General features: G+C 36.5%; 1 protein-coding gene across 1 annotated transcript; it reads left to right on the top strand.

Moving 5' to 3' along the window:
• The first annotated feature begins 711 nt into the window (after positions 1-711).
• On the top strand, positions 712-20,499 carry MSL1 (MSL complex subunit 1). Its single transcript, XM_039359246.1, has 8 exons — positions 712-2,785; positions 7,408-7,634; positions 9,202-9,578; positions 14,730-14,794; positions 16,064-16,131; positions 16,562-16,686; positions 16,831-16,903; positions 18,104-20,499. Exons 1-8 carry the CDS (start codon positions 2,027-2,029, stop codon positions 18,192-18,194), a joined length of 1,785 nt encoding a protein of 594 aa, XP_039215180.1. The 5' UTR covers positions 712-2,026; the 3' UTR covers positions 18,195-20,499.
• Positions 20,500-21,498: the final 999 nt, after the last annotated feature.

The raw sequence follows: 21,498 nt of genomic DNA, 5'->3' as shown, positions 1-21,498 counted from the left end.
ATGCTGGTTATCATTTCCTCCGTTTCCATTTTAAGATGCAGTCTCCTACACGCCTGCTTGTTACCAGATGGGATTATAATTCTTGATCTCCTCTGCCCAGCCTAGTTTGGGCAACTGAGGTTCATAAAATAGAAATGAAAAGATTATCATAATTAAACCTTTCAAAGTAGTCCTTGATGGAGACCCCTGTGGAAGAGGTCTGTTCATTTGTGAAGCTACTGTTGTATTCTACCACCTTTTCCAATCCAGGACCTTTCCAAATATGTAAATTCACAGTTGGAGAGCAGATTGGGGAAGGCTATGTTTGCTTGGAACTTTGAGCCATCGAATTGTGGACCTCGCTCAGAACAAAGTCTCAAGGATTGTAAAGTTTCACTGGAAACATCGACTAGTGGAACCCTAGCTGTTGAGTTATGCCTGTTGAAATTCGAAGTGTATTAATATAAACGAATAATACTTTTTTCCGCATTCTCAAGATCTCTGATTTTGGAGATGGTATTTAATGAATATCTCATATGTTGTAGAAGGCTCTGTATCTGTATTATGCATATCATACATTATAATACATTAGCACGGGTAGCAGAGGCGGGAAGCTCCTCAACCTAGCTCCCGCCGCTCTTGCGTTACTCCTCCCCGTCTTTATCTTCCCTTCCCTTCCTCCCCACCTAATCGAAGTGTTGCCCCCGCCCTCCCTCCTTCCCTCCTTCCAGGATGCTTCTCTTTCATCCCTCAATGGCGGTTGGCGCATGCGTAGTGCTGGGAGGCGGCCAGGAACATGGCGGCCGTTTAAAGGTAACTGATTCAACAGAAGGGAAGCTCTGGATTTTTGCACCGAATTTCCCCCCTTCCCAACTCCGCCGTGTTGTCAGAATGTGACAAAAATAAGATTTAGGGCTTAGAAAAGGAGAAGCAAAGGGAGAAACGCCTGAAAATTCTCGCGTCTCCTGTGGACTCTTCAGGCCACGCATCCCTTCAAAATAAGTATTTGAGGAGGGAGTGTTTTCTTACACCCCTGCGCCTTGCAAAAGAAGCCTATCTATATGTAGCCCCCATCCCACCCTCGCTAAGGCTGACAGGAGTCCTTAACTTGCTTGTAAAAGTAGTCCTTTCCGTAACACTTGTCCACCCTACTCGTTTTATTAATAAAGAGTAGGTGGAAGGAAGCCCTTAATTTCCACAGCGCTCTTTTTCTGAATATGGGGCCACCTTATTTCCAGAAAGGCTCGGGGAAAAGTGGATAGGCGAGCGAGATACTATGCAGGAAATCAGTTAGCTTCCCATTTCCAATGTACAAGACACAACACCGTGTGTTGTATACCGCTCTTCCTGTAGATTGTGGAACGCTGGTAACCTTTCCCACATTCTTGAGGGAGGTTTCTTCCTAGTGAGGAGGGTCCGCTAGAAAGAGGGGATTTGGCAGCTTAGTTGGTCAGCCCACAAGCTTTCTCTTACCAGTTTTGCTGGATGAGGAAAGACGTAATCCCCTTTCCCGATCAGTACCCTCCCCAATACCCATTGGGCACCACTGTGTCCGTTAGAAGGAAAGAACCCAAAAGCCACCCCTTTCACGTTCTTCTTTCCAAGGGAACCTTTGGGGGGAGGAAAGGGTGAAGCAAACACACCCCTCCCCCAACTATTTCTTGCAGAAGAAACTAAGACTGATCTAAGCGGATCAGCCGCATTTATTAGGAAGCGGCCCCTCTATTCTGGAGAGCGAGCAGGGCCCCTGCTTTGCTTTTCCTACATCAGCAGGGCTGGCACTCCCTTAGTCTGAAAAAAGAAGAGTAAGAAAATCAAAGAGATGGTTCTTGCACTAGCGGCAGGGAGCTGTGAAGGTTGGTGACTCGGCCGGGGGAAGGTGGTATAGGAAGAAAGGGAGGCGATGGGTCTTGGTGGGGCGGGTGGCGACGACGGCGGTGCCCCAGGAGGGGTCCAGGTGGGGAATTTGGAGCGGCAGCGGAGAGGAGAAGGGGGAGGCGGAGGCGACGTCGCGGCAGAATCTGGAGACTGAAGGTGCTGCATCGCCATGAGATCGACCGTCTACAAAGCAACCGCGACAACGACAACGACGGGGCCGGGCTTGCTAGAGCCTGGCCCGAAGGAAGAGGAGGAGCCGCCGCCGCATCTCCGCCAGCCTCCGCCTCCCCCGCAGAACCAAATTCCCGTGCCGGCCCCCGTGGCTGCAGCGGGCCCCAAGGGCCGGGCAATAGTTCCGGCGGCTGCGGCTCCCGGACAACAGCAACAGGAAGGCGGCGGCGGTGGCTGCTGTTGGGGCGGCCTAGTGCCCTCGCCGTGCCCGGCAGGCAGTACTCGGCAAGCGGGCGTGGGCGATGCCGCCGGCAGCTCCCGCCCCTCCAAGTACCAGGCGGTGCTGCCCGGACACACCGCTGCTGCTGCCGCCAAAGACGGCAAGCGCGGCGGTTCCCACGCCGGGCCTGGAGGACCTCCAGCGTCTCTCTCGCCGCCGCCTCCAGCGCTACTGTCGTCGGCTTCCGCTACGGCCGAACCTGGGCAACCTCCACCCTCAGCAGTGGCATCCGGGGGTTCTCCGGTTTCATCGGAACCAAGCGGCAAGTGGAAAAGTGCTAGTAGTAGCAGCACTACCGGGAGCGGCGGCGGGAACAGCCTTCGGAAAAGTCCCATGGGGGCCGGCGGGGGCAACTCCAGCCAGGCGGCCTGCCTCAAGCAGATCCTGCTGCTCCAGTTGGACCTTATCGAGCAGCAGCAGCAACAGTTGCAGGCCAAGGAAAAGGAGATCGAAGAACTCAAAGCCGAGAGGGACACAGTGAGTTATGTGATCGGTAATGTGGGGTGGAAGGGGCTAACGTTCAAGTTGGATTGAGTAATGTTCAGGCAAAATGTGGTAACTCAAGGGTTAATAAATGTTGGGTGTGCACTGATTTTTGAAGGGTTAGTTTCGGGATCCTGGTGTTAACTGTGGGAGGGATTAATGTAAAGCATGGCGCCTAATGAAGGATGCACATGCTTAGTGAGAGTGAATGTGTAGAAAGATGGGGTAGGGCTGATAATAGGTAAAGAGATGAGAGCAAAGTATATGATTTCGGCACCTAGTTCTGGGAATGAGTTGCTGTAGATAGAAAGTTAAACAAGAAGGATTAAGAATTCAACAGAGATATTCCCCCTCCCCCACCAGTCTCAGTAGGGTGTGTTAGTGCCATAGAAGAGTTGATAAAAGAGTTTGACTTCTGAAATGGAAATCAAATATAGGAATAGTATGAAAGAGATTAACTGTGGCTAGGAAATAAGAGTTTTTTAAAAAATTCAAAAATGGAATTTCACTTTCTGTATAATCAGTACAACAAACAGCAATATAATGTTTATAAAGTGTTAGCTTGTAATTAATTGGATTTGTAATATTGATATATGTCAGGTTAAGCAACCTATAAGGTTAATAACCTAGAGGTTAAGTCAAGAAGACTGGGTGATTTGGTTACCTGATAGTGGGATTAAGGACACTAGTACAGTCCAGATATATAATATTTGGAGACACATTTTGGAAAGAGTTGCAGCTATGTAGAAGGAGGAAGGGTATATGGCCCCAGAGCAGGAAGCCTTTGGCAACATCAGGGTTAACTTAAAGCAACAGGCATGTTTTTTGGGGGAAGTATATGGCAGAAAATGAGTTAATTTAAAGGGGACAGCAAAACAACCAACTGCAGCTTATGTCATGTGGACACCAAATGTGGGGAGAGAAGGCCTTTTAACTGGTACATTTAAAAGATTTTTACAGATGTAGATTTGGTGCTATCTTCTACCTCCCTTTGTGGGATTTCCTTCCTCTCTCATTTTCCAAAAGCACAATCTACTTTTTAATTATCAATATTACCGAAAAAAATGTGCCACTCTGATAAGGTATTCCTTTTTATCTTTGTCTAGACCCTACATTACCCTATCTTGCTTTCCCCAATGTAAAATGATATAAATGATGTAAAATTCTGCTATCCACAACCTATGAAGTTGCAGTATGAGAGCTGATGTTAATGGAGAATTCTACTTTTCCATACAAAAGAGACACCTACTACAAGCATGGGGATTTATAAGAAAGTGTCCATTGCTTTTTTAATAGGGTAAATGGGGTATGGGTTGAAGACTGGGGAAAGAGAATGTGGATCAGCTGCAAATGAAGGTTTATTTTGCTGTTTTTAAGAGAGTACTATCTGAAGGAAGAAGTGCATAATGTACATTTCTTAGCTGTGGTCCTGGAATAGTTGTTTGATGATTTATTATTTTAACGGTTCCCCCTCCAGCTCCTGTCCCTAAATCGCCAGAAAGGATTTTAATTCTATCCTGTATGCATGACAAGTCTGCAGCCTAAAAATAGCCCCCTCTTCCCAGTTCTTGCAGCTGCTGTACCCATTATTACTAAGGAAAGAAATACTTTCTTCTGCTTTAATCCTAATCTTCAGGGTCTATGTTCAAAGTGCATGTGGGGTAGGCTAGTAGCATTAGCATCTGATTTTAGGAAGTAGCAGCATAATTATTCAATATTTTACTGTTTTGTAGCAGAAGTGTGTTATCAACATTACAGTGTAAAAAAATCTTAGGCCTGTGCAAAGTTAACCAATATGAAGGAGTCAGCTGCCATTTTGCTGTCAAGGATATTATGATAGGAGGCTGAGTGGTTCACATATTTCTGCACAAGCTTGCAAAAAAAGAGCAAATCATAAACATGCACACCAGGAGGAGCTAGTATATGCACAGAATAGTTAAATGAAAGTTTGTGAATTAGGTGGATACTAGAACTGCTGGTTTGATTGTTATTGTGTTAATTGCAGATTTCTAAGATCTACACAGTGATTCTCTTTTTTCCTATGAGGAATCTCTTCAGTTTCAGTTATATAAATACTGGAATATCCTCCTTCATATCATCAGCCTCTTACATGTTACTACAATACTAATTTTTAAAGCTTTTTGGAAATTGGTTTTAAATTGTACAGTTTTAAGAATTAACATCTGGGTAGCTCAATAAATAAGTAAAGGTCTGAGGCCTTGACTGCAGTGCATGATTACCATCTGCACTTTTTTTACCCTCTCCCCCTCCCATCACTTTTCCTTCACCTTTACTGCCCATTGAAAAGAACTGCTGGTGTTCCTCACACCCTTCCTTAGCAATATTTCTCATACATATTGTTTGCATTGTCTGATCATGGGTGGGGGAAATGAGTTTTTGTAAAATGTGTGAAGCTGCCAGGCTGTCAAACTATTATTCCACCTGAAAGCCATCAGAAACTTTTTGCAATACTTTAAATCAATCTTATCTCTATAGCTGTGACCGAAATGGAGGAGGGGGGATAAATAATTTGGAACAGAATGTATATTCTTTAAGTGACAACACCTATGGGGTCCTTATGTTCTTGCAATATCTCCCTTGGAATATGGTAGGCTCTTTGTTCATCTGATTTTATTTTTACATTCTTTTAATTAAAAAAAGGCAAGCCAATATGGTAAAAATACTTAAAACATTACTTTTCTTCGTTTTTTTGTAAACTTGAGGGCCTATAAATATAGGATAATTTCACTTGTATTCCTTTTTAGTTATTGGTGTTCAGCCAATAATTTTTTAAAATTCTGTTTCAATATTCTAAATGCTTTGTGCCATCCTCCTGTTTTCCCCTCCATAGTTCTGTGAGATGGGATGGGTTGAAGGAAAGTGTCAGGGACAATCACCTTGCCAGTTTCTGAGTCAGAAAGCATTCTCAAAATTTTATTTAGTCAACTTCATGCAGATATTGAGGTAATGTGATTCTTGAAGAATCTATAATTTAATATTCTGGAAGTAAAAATATCCTAAATTGAAATGTTAAATGTACACTATGTACATATAATTCAGATAGAACATACAGATAGTCCTGAAGTTTAAGATCATAATGGAGACTGCCCATCATGATTGTAATTTGTGATGATCATAAATTGGGATCACCCATTTTTTAAAGTGAAGAAATGGTTTGCTATGGGCTGGTTTTGCTGAAAATTAAAGTAAATGTCAATTATGTCATAAACTGGTCGTATGACCATGGGACACTGCAAATAACCATAAATGCGAGCTAATTGCTGAGTGCCTGAAATGCCATCACATGACCATGGGCCGGTGCATCAGAACTTCAAATCCAAGGTCATAAATATCCCCAAGGAAGTCCATGGTAACTTTGGCCTCTAAGCAACCAATTGTACATCAAAGACTAGCTATGCATAGGTCCAGCTTGCATTAACAAAGAAAGTAATCTAAGATAGTAGTAAGTGTTGCTTCTCTAAATTTTTAATTGTAACAGAAATTTCACCTTTCTCTCATAGAAGCAATTGATCCATTAATTTGGAAATTGAACCCCTACATTATTAGAGCTGTTTCAAATACAGCTTTAGTTTATACTGAACAGGCATATATGCACTGTTGCATTTTTTTTAAAGCTTTAAAGTAAACATTTTCCCAGGTGGCACTTTCGCTCTTTGAAACTGCCATGCAATCTCAAGAAAAGTTGAGTATGGTTTAACAAGTTTCAAATAAGTGCATTTGAATCCATAGCAGACAGTTCTAAACATTCTCTCTGGTGGTTTACATGTACTAGTATTTTCTCATAAAAAGAAAGTAGACTTCTTTTTTGAAACAAAAATTGAATCCTGGCAAAGAGATGCTCATTTGGGTAGCTAATATAATAACACTGCTATACAACATAGTATGTATATTTAATGCAGAGAGGATTACTGTTACTGGTCATTTAGTGAAAATGGGTGATAATATATTTTGGAAAAGAATGTTGTTCTTCCCTACATCCAAATGGTATCAGTCTTGTCAAGAATTATTTTAAACAAATCATTACAGTAGTCCTCAACTTAACAACTATTTATTTAGTGTCCATTCAAAATTACAACAGCACTGAAAAAAGTGACTTATGGCTGTTTTTCACACTTATTTTACAGCATCCCCGTAGTCACATGATTAAAATTTGGATATGCAGCAAGTGGCATGTATTTATAATGATTGTAATGTCCCTGGGTCATGTCATCATCTTTTGTGACCTTCTGACCAACAAAGTCAATGGAAAAGCTAAATTCAATTAACAACCATGTTACTTCACAACTTAATAACTTCATAACTGCAGTGATTTACTTAATTGTAGCAAAAAAGTTTGTAAAAATGGGTCAAAACTCACTTAACTATCCTGCTTAGCAAAGGAAATTTTGGGTTAAATTATCATAAATTGAGGACTACATGTATACAATATATTGGTAAGTCCTGCAGGCTTATCAATATTAAAATAATGTAACTTCTGTAGAAGTTGCACTTTGTTTCTATATAATGTCAAAGTTGAGTGAGTATTAGTAATTACTAATATTGTATTTAGTTAATGTAATATCCTTTAATACCAAATTGCAATATTGTGTTCTTAGCTTCTTGCTCGAATTGAGCGTATGGAAAGGAGGATGCAGTTGGTGAAGAAGGACAATGAGCGTGACAAACACAAAATATTTCAAGAGTATGAAACAGAAGAAAAAGTTGACCCTGATACATTAGAGAAGCTGCCTATAGAATGCCCATCACAAGAACTCCTGGAGACTTCCCAGCCGCTGCCTTTGAAACATTTCCCATGTGGAAGAAATGGGAAGGGTCACAAACGGTAAAACTAGAAAGCTACAGTTATGTTTGTAAACCTATTCTGTTAGGATTTTGATCAATGAACTGTGAAATTTTTTGTTCTATAAAACACTCTCTATTACTTACAAACAAATCCTAATATCCTGCAAAATTATTTTTTTAATTTTTAAGGAAAACATCAGTGGTTAAACCTAATATCAAAAATATTGACTAGGGATATACTGCAGATGAATCAAATTCAATTTATTAAGTATTGAGTATTGATGTGAAACCAGATCTCCAAACCACAGTTCAGTAATTCAAACTTAACTGGATTTGATTAGAATGTAAAGACACCTAGCATTAAAATCTATGCACTTGCTTTTTTTTTAATTAGATAAGTTGTGCTAAAATGTCTACAATTTGATTGAGAGTTGTCAACCAAACAATAGAGGGGATTGATTTGTATTTTTTTAACATTCCAAATTTGAATGGGGAAACCCACCTTTTGTATGTTGGATTACTTTGCCTGTAATTTAATTGTATATTGTTGGGTTTTTTTTTAAAAAAAAGTTCTATTTATTTGTGTTTTCCCTAGATAGTCATTGGAGAATATGAATTTCACTTCAGAGCCAAATGATGAGTCAAATGCGACACCCTTCCTTATAGTTGTCTCTTAAATAGAATTACTTGCAGGAAATATTGCTTTTAGTAATGATAAGCATCATGGTACTTAAGTTGATACGTTAATGTTTTGATATGTCTTTGATCCTCCCTTTTGCCAAGGCAAAAAAGAGGACACAGTGTGTCTTATACATCCATTCTACTATTCTATTTTAGGGTAAGCAACTTTATGCAGAGTGCAGAAAGAAAATACTAAGTAGTAGGCCAAAGAAATTAAAAATGCAATAGGAAAAAAAAAAGGAAACATATTTATTGTATTTTACTTACTTTTCTAGCCTTACAGTCCATTTTTTTTACCACCATGTCCATAATCATTTCTTACATTGTCTTTTGTTTTTTAAAATATAACATATTTTGATGGTAAAAAATCTTATATAGAAGAATTTTAAAGACAGATCTGTGATTAAAAATGTTAATTACTACACTATCTTATAGCAATGGAAATGTTTTATGCACACTTTTACAACTTTATGCACACCCCACAACTTTATTGTAAAGGAATATTAATGCTGTTGCATCTCCCCCACATTTACAGATGGAATGATAATGAGGTTAGATTTCAGACAGAGAGCTTATTACTTACAGTTGTTGATTCACAATAATCTACTGATTGCTGGTTTTTATTCAAACTAGGGTTTTTACTAAATATTGATGTGATCAAGTCTATTTCTAGCTGATCAGGAGCTATAAGATAGTATTTTTGTTGATTTGGCACGATTCTAAGTTCTGAGAGCCTAATAGTTGTGCTCAAGTAAATCTTGTGACTTGTTCAAAAAAGCTCTTCTTAAATCCATATGTAAATTTCCTTTAAATCTTAGAACTAAAACATTAACTTAATTTCTAATTTTAATTATCATGATAAGAACTAAGGTCCTTTATAGCCTTTTTCCATTTGCTACTATTAGCCTTTCCCTGTACTTTTGCAGAAAATCTGCGTTTGGAAGTGCCGAGAGGAAAACGCCAGTGAAGAAGCTGGTAGCTGAATTCTCAAGAGTCAAATGTAAAACGCCAAAGGCTTCTCCATTAAAGGAGGAACCCAGTAGTTCTTTAACTGAATCAATAAGCAGACGTGAACTGCGAAGTCAGGAGACTCCAGAGAAAACAAGATTATTAGTGGATACGCAGTTGAAGTCTTCGACTCCATTGAAAGGACCTGGGTGCCATTCAAAGGACAAAGGCCCCTGCAGTGAAATAGAAGATTTGCCGTATCTTTCCACCACTGAAATGTATTTGTGCCGTTGGCATCAACCACCTCCTTCTCCGTTGAGAGAACCTTCTCCCAAGAAGGAGGAGACTGTAGCAAGTAAGAGACTTGCTTATCCCTTTGTAGTGATTGGCCTGATGTTGGGATGGAGGGGGCATGGAACTCATTAATTGGGGGTCTTTTTAAGAACCTTTTGAACATCTGAAGACAGCTAGAAAGCAAGATTCCATTTCTGAGTGATGCTAATGCGGGTGATAGACTGAGTCTGGAATATCAAAGCCTTTGAAACCCTCCCTATTCTAGACTGCAGTGTGAGCAGTGTATGAAGAACAACCCACCCTATTTAATGACCTGTGGTGATATTTATGAATAACAGTGACATTTATGTCTCAATATGCTGACAACATATGCAATAAACACCCCTTTCTGTCACCATCTGCTCCCTTTCATGATATTTCATGCGGGGCGGGGGGTTGGTTTGTGCACATGAAAGAAAGTGTATCAGCTAACTAATTCTTACAAATTAGCTTAAGTGATCCAAGAGAAGTGGACTTGTTTGTGTGAATGAGAAGTCTGGTATTGCTTTCATTTCCTTCCTAGGCAACACCTCGGTGATAGCCTATTTTGACTACAATACTGCAAAGTTACTCTGATATTTCAGTTACTAAGTTTAAGCTTTTGTGGCAGTTGTTTATCCTAAATATAAGGGTTCTGCTATAACAATTGTCACCCTGTGTGACAAGATGGAATTAAGTTTTGAAATCAATCTCTCTGAATCAATATCCAAATGAGTGGTGCATTCTGAACTGAGGTATACATTCTGTCAGCAGCTATTTTACTTTAAATGAAGAAAGAACAGAAGGAAAAGTAGAAAAATAAGTATAATTAAAATGGGCTTCATGTTACAGATTGGGTATAAATGTTAGCCCAGCTGAGGATTAAAAGAGAGAAGAGGAGGATTAGCAGAGAACCATGATTAAGTTAGTCTGATCAGACTATTAAAAAAAATTATAAAGATAATGAATTGCCAAAGTTCTAATGTAATAAAATAGCAATAGCTACGGCAGGGTCCCCAACCCCAGGTCCGTGGACCAGTATCGGTCCACGGCATGCCAGCAATCGGTCCACACAAACAAGGAAAGCTCCATCTGCAGGATCCAGGCAGCACACAAAAGCACGCCCCCTTCAGTCCACAGAAAAACCTCTCTCCGTGTAACTGGTCCCTGGTGCCCAAAAGGTTGGGGACCTCTGAGTTATGGCACTTGGACTTATTTACCGCTTCACAGTGCTTTACAGCCCTTTCTAAGCGGTTTACAGAGTCAGCATATTACTCCCAACAATCTGGGTCTTCATTTTACTGACCTCGAAAGGATGGAAGGCTGAGTCAACCTTGAGCCAATGAGAACTGAACTGTTGAACTGCTGGCAGCTGGCAGTACTGCATTCTAACCACTGTGCCACCATGGTATGATATAATGCTAAGATATGATGTAAAGTCAACTGTTTTTGAAGTCTTGATTATACCTGTAGCGTAGCATTGTTAAGAAAAGGAATAGCAAAGTTCCAGTTGTACTTTATATTGGAACAAAGGATATAAGATCAGGACCGGTCCACACATGACAAATATTCTAGAATTTTGCCTTGTCAACAAGCTAATGTACTGCTACACACTGTTCTGTTGCTGCTAATTGACCTCTTTTATAAGTATGAATGGATAAATGAAAAAAGTCTTTAATCAGATTGTTCTGTAAACCAGGATCCTTATCTTGCTTCTTACAAGCAACTCAAGGATCTGAAACATGAACAAACCATGACTTCTAGTACTAGATTGATAAGACAGCAAGCTATAGATTCTAGGTGTGCCATGGAAAGAGATTTGACATTTTTTCTATCCTTGAGAGCAGATTGAACAATGGTTATGGTTATGCAGTCTGACTGTCAATAAGTCAATATTTGCAAACAAGATCTGACTTAGTAAATTAATATGTGTCATTTTTAATTCTTATTTTATAAGTTAAAAATAACTAAAATATTTCATAAAACATGGGGGTACATTTAAGTGTGTATAAAAGCTGATAATAAGAAGATAAGCATTGAATGATGGTATATTGTATAATTAATTAGACAACGACAGATCATAAATATGGGTTTTGCCCTATTCAGACTTTATCTGTTCTGTTGCCTAGATTCTTATAGGAATCAGTATTCCGAGCTGCTAGAGTTTTTCCTGTACTCTTCAGTATTAAAACAGGTCTTCATCTAGCATTTCAAATTTGACATTCCAAATTTGTTATGTAAAATATGATAAAAAGTAATGTTTACATAATTTACTGAATTGAGCCAAGACTGTATAGCAAGGAAAGGATTGTAGCTGGCAAGATCATGAGCTGAAATTTTGGAAAGATAAAGGATCAAAAGAAAAGGGCCATTGTTTGTAGATTCCAGTCTTCTCAAAACATCAAATCATTTGAAATCATTGCATTTTTTATTGAATTAATTTTTAGGTTTTCTAAAGAGAAGTCATGATAGTTTAATTGGTTTATAGTGTAAACAATTGAAAGCATGTTGCAGCTTAATGTTTGAGACTTTAAACCATTGCAAGCATACTTTCAGCATTCCTTCGTATCTTTATCCATGAGAACTATATTTGAAATATGGAATTAAATATTTACAGAAAAGCATATACATCCTTATTTCAGAGGAGGGGCATCATGCAGTTTTAGTCAGATAGAGGGTAACCATTATATGAATTTGTGCAGAACAGCTTGTTTTAAATTCCTTTTTGTAGCCTTTTTAAGAAGTAGTTGATTCCTTCCATGAATATTAATATATCTCATCATTAATTGTCAGGGCAGTATTACTGAAATATGACCAACAGCAGGCTTTCTTCAATCAGTTTTTAAACATATAAGATAAACTATAGTGTATTATATAATTTCTCTAGGTGCCTTGAAGGAACATGGAAGAAGATATGTGACAAAATATTACATACATAGTTTGGTTAACCCTGCTAGCCTTTCTCCATAAGTATCACTGTGTAATGGGTAGTGGTCTTGAAATGATTACTTTGCATGGATCATATATCATATTAACTTGTAAAATAATATTACTATGGTTTAAGTATAATACAAAACTATAAATTATGGGCTAATTCACACAACACATTAAACTAAAATGTTCTAGTTAGTTTAAGGTTTAATATGTTGAATGCAGCTATTAAAATAAGAGAGAATTTGCTATTATGTTTTCCATAGTAGCACCGTTTATTCAACTGTTAGCTTGATTTTTTTCACAGAAACTCCCAATGAAGATATAACTCAAACCGTTTCATTCTTTTTCATCAAACTGTCGGATTTTTTACAAACTAACTTGTTAACTATGGTATTCTTTTTTCCTTTGGGTAATACTGTTAAAACAATGTTCTTCCAGTTAGTAGAACTGCTGCTGAATATCGCTATTTTGAACAAGTTCCTTTCTGTGTCTCCAATTTCAGTTGTAAAATTTTCAATCTTCTCCAATAAAATTGATAACTTACAAGATGTTGATATTGTTCCATATTTTACCAATTTGAACCTAAACAGAAATGAGCTATTTTGCTATTCTTTTTATAGAGTGTCACAAAATGAAAAATATATTTGTTGGAGAAGCTGCAAAGTAATTTGAAGGTTAAATTAGATCTTTCTTAATCTCTAATTGTATAGTAAAAGACAATAACAAATTGAGAACCTAATCTCTCTTTCTGACTTTGGCTTTGCTCTTGCCTATTTGGCTGTTTTAGCTAACATAATAAGTGCTTGTGCCTTAATAACTGCCTTGCTGTATTAAAGGTTCATTAAGTCCACCAGCTTACTTCCATCTGCAGCCAATTTGTTACTTTTGGGCAGTTCAGATGTCAAGCACAATGAAAATAGCTACCTGATCATATGTCTCAAACACTCTCAAAATTTTCACTTGTTATTCTCAAGGATAAGTATTCATGAATCCTTTTCTCTTTTTAAAAAGTATTGAGCCAATGTCTCTTGCCGGATCCTGTGTATTTAGCCAGTTCTTCAAGGGGAGCTAGAGCTGGTTTAAATTCAGAAGGTTTGGTGACAATTTCTATTAGATCTAATTTGTAAGGCCTCTGTAAATATCTTGGATAAAAGTTCACCAGAGATAAATTTTAGAGTATTAATCTCTTTAAAAAGTTAGCTTGACAACTTTCAGAAAATGTTCCAGATAACTTTACAAATGATGTGATAGAAAATATGGTGCTGTTTTAACAGCCAGCAGATTATGGTAAAGTAGGCAATTGCTTTATGAAAAATAAGGACCAATTCATAGACGGAAAGTTATTTTAATTTTAATTTTAGTACAGTGATACTTAGGATTATGATTGATACAGGTACATGTAGGTAAATGGGCTTTATTTCATTTATAAAGTTTGGCTAAAATTAAACTTTCTTAGCTACTTTTAACCAGAATATCTACAAACTATTTAAGATATATGTAATAAACATTGGTTGCAGTAACATATCATTGTAAGCCATATGGTGATTTGGTTAGTTATTGGCTCATCTGATTTATAAACCACAATGGCAAGATTATATAATTTGTTAAGCCAAAATCAGATAACCATATTATGGCTTAGTATGATTATAAAACCATCCCGTATTCTGTAAGAGAATTTTGATTTGTATCAAATTGTACAACCTAATAAAAGGAGAGATCCTTTCAGCTCAGTTCTGGATTATTGACTCTGCAAATTAATAAATACATGATTGATTTTGCAGATTAAATACTAAAAATCATGCATAAAATTTTATAAAAAGTATTTTCTTACCACTGAACTATTATGATTCCACAGCACTCACTTTGAATTGTAATATTTGAACATAGCTGAAATTAAAACCTTGCAGAATTCCAAAGCTGACTGGGAAACATAAAGTAAATGCTGTCTTTGTCAGAGGGTGCTTGAGAATAAAATCAAAAGGCATTATGTGAATTTGGGTGTGGGGAAGTTTTTAAAAGTAAGTTTAACAGCAAGTTAAATTCAAATCATAATATTGAAAAATTGTATGTTCTCTAAAAAAAGACAAAATTCAAATATGCCTATAGAACGGTGAAAAGGATAGGAAGGTGTTAAGTAATTAATTCTAGTGAAATGTCTAACCTAAATTAACTCTGAATGTTTGGATGGTTACATTATTCACTTCCTTCACTAAAATACTTCTTTAAAATTAGTATCATAACACTGTTTTCCCTTTCTTAGTTCCATCATGGAGGGACCACACAGTAGAGCCCCTGAGAGATCTGAATCCTTCTGAACTTCTGGAGGTATGTAAGCAAATAGCTTTGTAGCAAGAATTAAACAACATGGCTAGATATAATTGTGTAGAATTGGTAATCTATAGTTCTTCCATAACAACTTCCTATATTTTCTATATTCTATAACTAGATGGACAGCCACCCCAATATATTTGAGTTTTTAAACCATACTGTCCAACCAGATATTTCTTGCAACTGTTACAAAAACATACATTGAAATATCAGATAAAATGGACAATCTCTGTCACATACTCTGGTAAATTATGTAATGCTTATATCTTGATCTGCAGTAGCGACATAATGGCTATGAGATACAAATTTTGAGGGATCTCTGAAGCTGTCTAAACTCTTGATGGCAAATTATTTACCATTTACCTAAAATTATTTACCATTTACCTAAAATTAAATATCAAATTAATTAATTAAGCCTCTGATAAATTCAGTATGTTATTTCAAGAGATGGATTCAGAATTTTCAGCATTTTCAAAGGAATATATTTGGGAGTTGATTCATTTAAAAAGAAGGGTGCTATAGCTGAGCAGTTAAAGATGCTGAGCATGTCAGCTGGAAATATACTAATAATACCATCAGAGCATTTCTAACTGGAAAGCTAAATACCCAAAAAGAACCAATTTCAAAATCCTTGTAGCAATACAAGCATTTCAGTTTTGATAAAACTAATCCAATCCTATTCCTCAACTAGTATTCATATTCGAGGGACAGGATACGAGATGCTTAACATTATCATTTAAATAAAATAGACTGTTAAATGAAAGACTGATTTGCAGAATTGTTCGTTTGTATTTGTATTTAAAACTCTTAACTGTAATTAACTTATTCAATTTCACCACAACTGACCTAACTTTTGCTTATCTTTTTTAACACTATGTTTTCAAATTTTGCTTCTTGAATGAACATCTTTAGACAGATCATATTTTTTGTACTATTGTGTTTATGAACAGTGATGGGAAAAGTGATAATATCTTAATAAATATTTTTTCCATTGGTGTTGCAATGATACAAAAAGCATATCTGATCTCCCAGAAGGAAAGTTGGTAATCAGTTTTGAACATCTTCAGTCCTGTTTCTTTTTATCTACCCTTGGAGGGTACATTATCATAAAGCAAAATTTAAAATCTTCTTATGAACACATGGTACATACAAGGCAGACCTAAACGCTTTCCATCAGAAAATGGAAACAGAGGAACTCAGATACTCTGAAAAGTACAGCACATATTACTTGTGTCTTTTTTTCCCCCTTAATTAAACTTTTCACAGAACTTAGAAGACAATGTCTTCTCCAAACGACATGCAAAGTTGGAATTGGATGAGAAAAGGAGAAAAAGGTTAGTGATGAAATAATGCCAGAAAATTCAGTATCTGCTTTCATTTAAACAATAAAGTTTGCATGGGTTGCAAACAGTTAAACATGTAAAATGAAAGATTTTATGCAATTAGTATGTCTTAAATCTGTTTTTTACCATTATGCATGTGCTTATACTTGTGCTGGATGATTTTGGACTGGGATTTGCAATTAGTTGAAGAAAGCAGAGTAGCATTTACATCTAGCAAGGGATTACAAAGAGGGTATTTTATGGTTTGGCTGAAATACAAAGACTTGTGATAACCTATAGAAATTGAAAAGCACCCTGTTTAATACAGAGAGATGCATTACTCTTGACATGCTGATTTTTATAAAACCTAAAATACTCAAATTTCCCTAGAAATGAAAATTTGAAATTTTTGTTGTTGTTCCTTTGCTCACTCCATTCACAGGTGGGATATTCAGCGTATCCGGGAGCAAAGAATTTTGCAGAGATTGCAACTTAGAATGTATAAAAAGAAAGGAATTCAGGAATCTGAGCCTGAAGTTACCTCATTTTTCCCAGAGTCAGACGATGGTGAGTGGTTGTCAGAATTCTCATTTCCTTATCTTATGCACAAAGAATTTTGGATTGGGATTATTCTATTGTAAAAACAGATATTTTCATATAAGTACAATAATGTGAATGAACATTGCAGCTCTTTTCCATTTCCACTTCTAGTTGAAAGTTTGCTGATCACCCCATATTTGCCTGTTGTAGCGTTCGGCCGACCATTACCAAAATTAACCCCACAGTAAGTATACCAATGTATTATATATCTGCATTAAGGAAGAATGTATTTTGTAAAAGTTGTGGGAGAATATCTTGTTTCTGTTTATGCAGTGTTTTGTTTGCTTTATTATTTTGTGGACTGACTTGGGTTTCATTGTGATGAGAAAATGCCACATCAAAAATTTATCAAATAGCATCTAGCCAATATTGTTACCTTTAAATCCTAGATGCATTTTAGTATTATAAGCTACTGGAAAAATTAAGGACAATGCTGCATTGGCAATCATAGGAAATTGATTTTCTCAAGACTTTACAGTGAAATTAACTGAGAAATCATAGAGAAAGAAATCCTTTGACTGGGCTATGAATAATGACTTCTTTTTTTAAAAAAATAGGAAATATGAAAAAATTGGAAGGCTCATTGTAACTTCTGACTAACAGAAATTGTGTGTTCATGGATTAATGAAATACTTATCACTATAAATTCTATACCAGAGAAATACACTGTTGCTTATAAAATATCCTCTTTATAAGGGACAACCTTGAAATGGTCCCTTTTTAAAACTTTCCCACTTTCCAATTTTTTTAGGGGAATTCTTGCATCCTAATAGTGAATATCATGTAAATCACATTTCTTTGGCCTTCTTATTACTTGTGTTCTCGCAGTCACAGTTTTTTTCCTTTCATATCGCAAAGGTAAAGAGATGAAAATGTATTGATAAAATACATGGGCAAAATAATTGGTTTTTAGTTTTAGCTCCCTTGAATTAAAATTCACATTTTTATTTTTTTCTGTTTCACTTTTTTCTACAATAGCAGCTGGCTTTACACATTGCATTAAGCCATAATGTGGTTGTTTAGGTTTTATCTTAACGTTATGTTGGATGGATTTGTTGCAGCTTGTAATCTATTGCTTAAAGGATAGCAGGTATTGTAAACTCAGCCAATTATGGTTTATTCAGCAAACATTATTATTATAGAGTACCCAATGTTGTAAAAGAATGCTCTGATAAAACAGTTTTCAGTAGCTAAAGTTCAATATCATCTGTATTCAAATGTTATGTAAATCTTCTAGAAATTGTGCTTATGGTTTGTGTTTAATTTCTTTGCGGCCAGACATGTAGGTTTGTAGCCAGTTATGCAAAGGTAGACAGAACTGCTAACCATTCTCTTCTTTTCAACATCACAAATAATCTTCTATGGGCCATTTTCTGTTTGGCAGGAATTTTGAACTGCCGTGGTTGGATGAACGAAGTCGTTGCCGGCTAGAGATGCAAAAGAAACAGACTCCTCATCGGACATGCAGGAAATAAATGTATCAGACTAGGAGAAATCTTTTCTTGATGGTCAGCTTGTGTCATTTTCTGAAAATGGCAGAGAACAGTACATGTTTTGTTATGTCTTTTTCTTCTACCATCCTCCATGATGTATATTCTTGTTCATTATAAATATTTTTTTATGCTTACACTTTTCTCCCTGGGTTTTATTTTCATTTTTTTTCCATTTTTTTCCTTTGCTTGGTAGAAAGTATTGGAGGTTTGAGTTGAGAGAATAAGGTTAACAATTTATGGTATGCCTCCTCTGTTGAGCTGTATTGAATAACTGCAACCAGTACAATCCACTGAGAAGCTATGAAAGATGGACAAGCATCCATTTGTGAGTTCCTCACAAACATGAAATTATATACATATGTATCCTTAGGAATAATTAGCTTGCTAATTAAGGGCCTTGACAGTTTGGGGGAAGGGGTTATCCATCATTGAACAACACAGACACTTCATTTGACCTATTGTTTCCAACTGCTGTTCTATAAAGCATCCACATATTGATTCATGTATTTTCACCTGCCCCAGTGACTTTTCAAGGCTTTTTAATGAGTTCCTTTCATGCTTTCTAATTTAAATTACAATTACCAATCAGGTCTTGAATTTATAACACTGAATGCAGGCCGTCCTGGTAGTAAAAGGCTGCATGTCTTCACATCTTTGTCACAGTTCTGGTATATAATTTGGCAAAATCCTGAATTAACCATGCAATGCTAGATGTTTTTTTTTACTTTTGTTTAGCCAAATATCCTGTCAAAACTGAAACAGTTGTTACTGTTTTTAAAAAAGTTGGACAGTTTGGATTTCTCAGTGGAAATACTGAGAAGTAGCTTCAACTTCAGTTTGTGATTGTTTTAAAGTTTGGCACTTTTTAAGCCAATCATAATCCTGTAATTTTTACAGTAAGTGGAAATCAATACTTTCATCTTCCCTGAGTATAGGGGATTCCTTTGTAAAATCGCATGTCTTCTGCCTGATCTACATCATTTTTGGAAGCTGCCTTGTTTGTGTATTGCCTGCTTAGGGGAATACTGAAACTAACTTTTTTTTTTTTTTTTGAAATGGCTAAAATTTCTAGATAAATGGGGGGAGTTTCAGTTTCTTGAATTGTAAAAAAACCCTATATGTTATTTTCCTGCATCCCTTATGGAGAAAAATTGTTTCATTTTCCATTTTAATTTCCAGTTGTTCAGGACAGTTGCAGTGACATTTCTGGGCAGATTTTTCTGGGAATTTAAAGTACTATTTTTTCCACCAAAGGTAGCACACTTAGTATGAACATTGTTAAAAGTTACATTCTATGACTTGAAATTAAAAGAGATCCTCTTTTCTGCCATGTAGTCTATTGTAGTTGAACTAGTGCAAAATGTTTGCCTGATTTTGTTTTAAATAAGGCTGTATTTGGATCTTTTGCTTTTTAGCATGCCAACATGCATTCATAAGTGGTTATTTTTTTCTCCCCTGCCAAGTACAAGCGTGGGTGTTTCAAAGATTTTTGGTAGAAGCTTCTTGAAGACAATGTTGATTTTGGAACTTGATCTTGCTTTTTCTAAAGTAATTAGAAATGTATCATATGATCAGTTCTTGAATCAAGATTCCATTTTCAGAAGAAAATGTTTTTGTTTAGCCCACAAGACAGTTATCAGAAATAATTCAATTTATATTCGGAATAAAACGATTACCTCTTCCCTTCCCTCAATGAACAGAATGTTGACTCAGAAAGACTTACAACCAGTTATAACACGTGCATCATAAAAAGATGAATAGGCATATGGAAGTAGGTAGGGTTTGTAGAAACAGTTTGCAGTGAATGTTAAAAGGGAATGGGCTGGAAAAAATAGTTTCCCACCCTGTAGGGAGTTCAACATTTGAAAACTCTGTTAATGAAAAAAGCCAATGCAAACTATATATTTTTTGTTTTTTTGTTGTTTTTTTTTTGAAAACAAACATTCTTTTTAACTAACTTTATGGTAGTTCTAAAAACTGCCTATAATTCCCTTTCTTTTTTTTTCTTTCTTTTTTGGCCCTTTCAAATGTGATTGTCTGCAAATGCATTCTTTTTTTATACCATTTTCAATATGTAAAATCAGTTGTCTTGTAAATAACTTATAAAGAAAAAAGTTTGTAAATACCAAATTTGTGGCTGTTAATGTTCATTTTTTGTTTTTAAATTTGTTTTGCTTTGTTCATTTAGTTTAAACAGTGTTAACAAGGAGTATTAAAAGAGAAATTCTGCTTGTATGTTTAAATAAAATTGAAATAATTTTTTTTACAATAAAATGAAAAGAATATTGCTTTTGTCGTTATGTGTTGCCTTATTTGTCAGACCAGGTACAGTTCTGAAACACGATGCCTTTTCTATATCAAAAAAAGAGTCATTGATCATTGCTAAGAATGGGCAAGGTTCTCTGTGCTGTCAGTTTATCTGGGTCTCTTGGAGACCCAGTGGCCAAGGAGGTGATCCTTGTTTGGATCTATATTGTGGTGTCAGTTTCTTTTAAGGAAGTGGTAGTACTTCCAGCCGTGAAAGAGGTGGTGCTGGTGACTTTTCTCAAGAGGCCATTTTTGAACCAACAGTTTTTTACTGCAGTTGAGTCTCCAACTTTACTTTTTCATGAAGATTGTTGAGAAGGTGGTAGGAAAAAAAAACCTGATGAAAACCCTGAAGGAAATGGATAATCTCTATACAATTCAGTCATGTTTCAGGCCAGGAAGTACTGAGACAGCTTTAGTTGTGTTTGTTGAGGCCCCTCCTATGTGGAGTGCTGCACTGTTCTGTCTCTCTCCTCTCCAATATTTACATAAAACTGGAAGACGTCATTTGCTGGTTTGGGGTTTGGCATCATCGCTATGTGGCAATCTTCCTTAAAGATTAGACAATAAATATAATACATATTTCTCAAACATAAGAATCCCTAACCCATTCTCTACACAAAAAGCAATGTTCTGAATATTTTTATAGCCAAAGAATGACAATTATATACAGTTAAGTGAAACTGTAATAAAGTTATTTGCCAATTACAAAGAAGTCAATGAAAATCATCAAAACAAGAAAGACATTTCCTTTAAAGGAAAGGCTGTATAAGGGGAAATGATAAGGATGTATGAAAATGCAGTGTGCAGAAAATGGATTAGGGTTACTTTTCTTCCATCTCATAAAATGGAGTCAACCCAATGAAGTTAATCAGTGATATATTCAGGACAAAAAAAAAGAGAAGTACTTCATGTTACGTTTCCTTGCCATTAAATGAGGTAGCCTTTGAATTAAGATAACTTCAAGAGGATCAGAAAG

The sequence above is a fragment of the Crotalus tigris genome, unplaced genomic scaffold (assembly GCF_016545835.1).
Source record: "Crotalus tigris isolate CLP2741 ecotype Arizona unplaced genomic scaffold, ASM1654583v1 scf7180000019068.10715455, whole genome shotgun sequence".
Taxonomy (NCBI): Eukaryota; Metazoa; Chordata; class Lepidosauria; order Squamata; family Viperidae; genus Crotalus; species Crotalus tigris.
The sequence above is the reverse complement of the archived record's forward strand: the minus strand, read 5'-3'. Positions and strand labels throughout refer to the sequence as shown.